Raw genomic sequence first — 3,335 nt, 5'->3', positions numbered from 1 at the left:
CGTCAAAATCCAAGGTGGCTATGTAAGAAGAAATGATGTGAGCCATTGCTGAATGTGGCTGGGGAGGGGGTGGTAGAGGGGAACCACTGGAATTTAAACATAGGTCCATCCCTAATGTAATTGTATTTTAATGCTACAGCATTCAGTGAAGTGATAACAGGCTTGGAAAACAGATTGAGTACAGCTGGTACTTGAGAAAAGAAATAGTAAATTAAATTTTCAAAGTTTTCAAATGTTTTGCTTTTGAGTTTGGACTAGGACATGTCCAGAATTTGATATCCTTGGATAGGAATGAGCATTTAATAAAGTGAAATATTTGTATGCACAAATTTCTTTAAAATATCAGGAGATTAAAATGTACTGTTTCAGAGCTGGGGAGAGAGCTCAGTGGCTTGAGCGCCTGCCTGGCAAGCACAAAGTCCAGAGTTCAATCTCCAAAACAAATGAGCAAACAAATCTGTTAAAAATATATTGTTTTAGAAGGGGGAACCTCTTTCAACAGAGGAGGATAAAAGAACAAATCCTGATATTTCCCTGTCATCTATTAGTTTTCGGATGATCTCAAAACAAACCACATAAAGAAGAATAGCCAAAATCTAGGCATAAAATAGGACAAAAGATAGAGCCACTGGATTACGAGATACAAGCCAGAAGTGCCCACTAGAAACTGTGCTATGGGGACCTTCATTATAAATGTACTAGAGATGGCCCAAATGACATTTTCTTCAGTGTTCTAAGTGCCAAGGACAAAAGAATATGATAAAAGCTTATGGTGTGGGACAATTTATGGTCAGAATCTTTGGCAAGAAGATCAGGTAAAAGTAAGAGCTGTTGGCTAGATTTGATAGTAGCACCATTGAGCAGGCCAAGAAGTAAGTTCTTTATGTTGCCTTTAGAAATAAAAAGCGTTGCTGGAGATGGCATAGTGCTATAATTAAAGACAGATAATAAGGACATGAGTCAACTGAGGGAGGTAGGGAACAACCTAGGGTCTGACGGGGTTGTTCCATTATTGTAGAATGGAATGGTGGCCAGGCAAAGCCAGGATAATAAAACTCCTGCCTTGAGTCCCCATGTGGGTACAGAGGGAGATCTGCTCTTTAATGGAAAGTAGACACTTAAGTTCATCAGGAGTCACTGAGAATCCCATCATGGAGATCAAGATCACTGAGAGACAGAGTAATTTTTGCAGAAACAACCTTGTTTAGTTTATTATATGGAAGGGTCTGTACACCAGCATCAATTTCACCTCCTGGGAGATATTTGAAGAACAACATCTGAAGAACATCCCAGGTTGGTTTTTCAACCTGGGATGGGAAAATGGTTCTAGAACCCAGCAGGTAGGAGACAGGGATGCTGCTTAGTACTCCGCAGGGATAGGGCAGCCACAACAACAGCGAGTCATGCAGCTCAGGGACAGTGGGGCCAAACAGGAGAAAGCCTGGCCTGGATGTAAAATAAATGAAGTAAAAGAGAGGGAATAGGAAACTGAAGGACACCTGGGACCTTCTGTCACAGGGCTGTAGGAAGAACTTTCAGTGTAAGGGTTAGCAGGTAAATAAGATGGGAATGAATTTGCTTAAAGGACAGCAATGAGAACTACAAAGAAGGAGATAATGTTTTTAACTGATTTTAAATGTTATTAAAAGTTGTAGACTGGGTAATATCAACCCTTATCTTCATAATGTTATTAAGCAAAGCACAACTAATATCATCTGATGCTCCCCAATCCTCTGCCTGTGACCTCACCTTGGCTTGCTGCGGTACATATTTATTAGATAAATGAAACTAAATTCGTATTTGCTTAACCCAAATATCAACACAGTTCAAAATATTTTGTCTGCAATTGGCTTCAGAGGAGCACTGGACTCCTAGGAAAATTTGCTTTAAAATTTTTGGTGGTGTTTTGTTTTAAGTCTCCAAAATAAATCTTGCATTTTTCTGTAATGGGAAGTTGAACCAGAAGCAAATCTACTTGGTTCCAGTTTATTTCACGGTATTACATGATACACAGAAGACGGAGATGGCTTTTCATTTTTTGCTGGATGTAGCTTTGTTGATCAATGTTGGCGTTCATATCAGGAGGCAAATTAGAAGCTAACATGAAAATGTCTTATAAACTGTGATTCAGGGAGGCATTTTGGGTTTTATTTCAGCAATTTGGAAATAACAGAGCCTCCTAGAACAGTAGGTCCATTAAATCACATGCTATATAATTAGAGAAAATGCGCAGACTACGACTGATAACCAAAAGTTTATTGGTTTATTAGGGTAACAAGTTGTGGGGTCTATCACATTGTCACTGCTTTTCCTGACTTCCCACTGCCCTACACATCTGAACACTGCAACATTTCCTACAAACAGGCATTTCCACACCCGCTTTTGTGATAGGATTTCTATGTCTTCAGGGTGAGCAGAGAACTCTTGAGATTTGTATAAAACCCATGGTATGTGTGAATAAGGGTAAGTCAAACCCTTCTTCCAGCTGGAGCTCTTTGAATGATAGCATGATATTTATTGTAGGACATGGAAGCTGACCAGACAACCTTAGAGAGGAAAACTCTCCGAAGAGCCATGTATTCCAGAGAGGCCAAAGCCCAAATGGAAGATGAAGATGAAGGTAGATCTTTTCTTGAACCATTCAAGTGGAGTAACAGATGTGAGGGTTTTACCTGTACAGCTGATGTGTGAATGTCTTAGTGAGAAATAATAAGGTATCTTGCAAGGGGAGGTGCTAAGTCAATGCCTAACACTGAAAATGAAAAGAATAAGAGGCTGCATGTGTAAATCATCCACTGGTGGACACTAAGATGGGCTCCACAAAGTGTGTCTTAGTACATTTATACCCCATGTGACACAGAATTGAAAGAAAAGGTTGGGTTGTAAATGCATGTAAACCTTTATTCAGAAAACTTGAAAAGGCCTAGAGTAATGATCAAGTCAAGATAGTAATAAAATGTCAGTCCTCCGGAGAGAAACAATAAAGGGGAAATATGGGATTGTGTTTTGATTCATTCAATGAGTCCTCACAAGGATTTAGTGACAATATAGCAATAATGGATAAGAGCATTAGGTATTCGTAACTATTATAAGAATGTAATATGGTATAGCAGGAAATCAGATAATCAAAATTTGCAAAAAAATCAGATAAAATATTGCACTGCCTTCACGTTTATTGCCAAAGGGTTGTAAGAAACACCACCATTTAAAATCATGGAATGGACCCAGCAAGATAGCTCAGCTGACTAAGCGCCTCTTTGGCAAGCGCAGTGAGCTGCTGCACTGGCCCTGCCCCTGGGGCATGCTGAGCCAGCACAGAGTTCGGGGGTGGTGGT

The 3,335-nt window shown here is 39.8% G+C and overlaps 1 protein-coding gene across 1 annotated transcript in view; it reads left to right on the top strand.

The window, feature by feature from the left end:
- Abcc9 (ATP binding cassette subfamily C member 9) overlaps positions 1-3,335 on the top strand; it is a 154,042-nt gene that overhangs the window by 97,338 nt on the left and 53,369 nt on the right. Inside the window, exon 24 of the mRNA XM_004634654.2 lies at positions 2,524-2,620. Within this exon, the coding sequence (XP_004634711.1) occupies positions 2,524-2,620 (97 nt within the window). The remainder of the gene's footprint in view (positions 1-2,523; positions 2,621-3,335) is intronic.

This window comes from Octodon degus, unplaced genomic scaffold, assembly GCF_000260255.1.
Source record: "Octodon degus isolate 3935 unplaced genomic scaffold, OctDeg1.0 scaffold00064, whole genome shotgun sequence".
Lineage (NCBI taxonomy): Eukaryota > Metazoa > Chordata > Mammalia > Rodentia > Octodontidae > Octodon > Octodon degus.
This window is presented reverse-complemented; position numbering and strand designations above follow the sequence as displayed.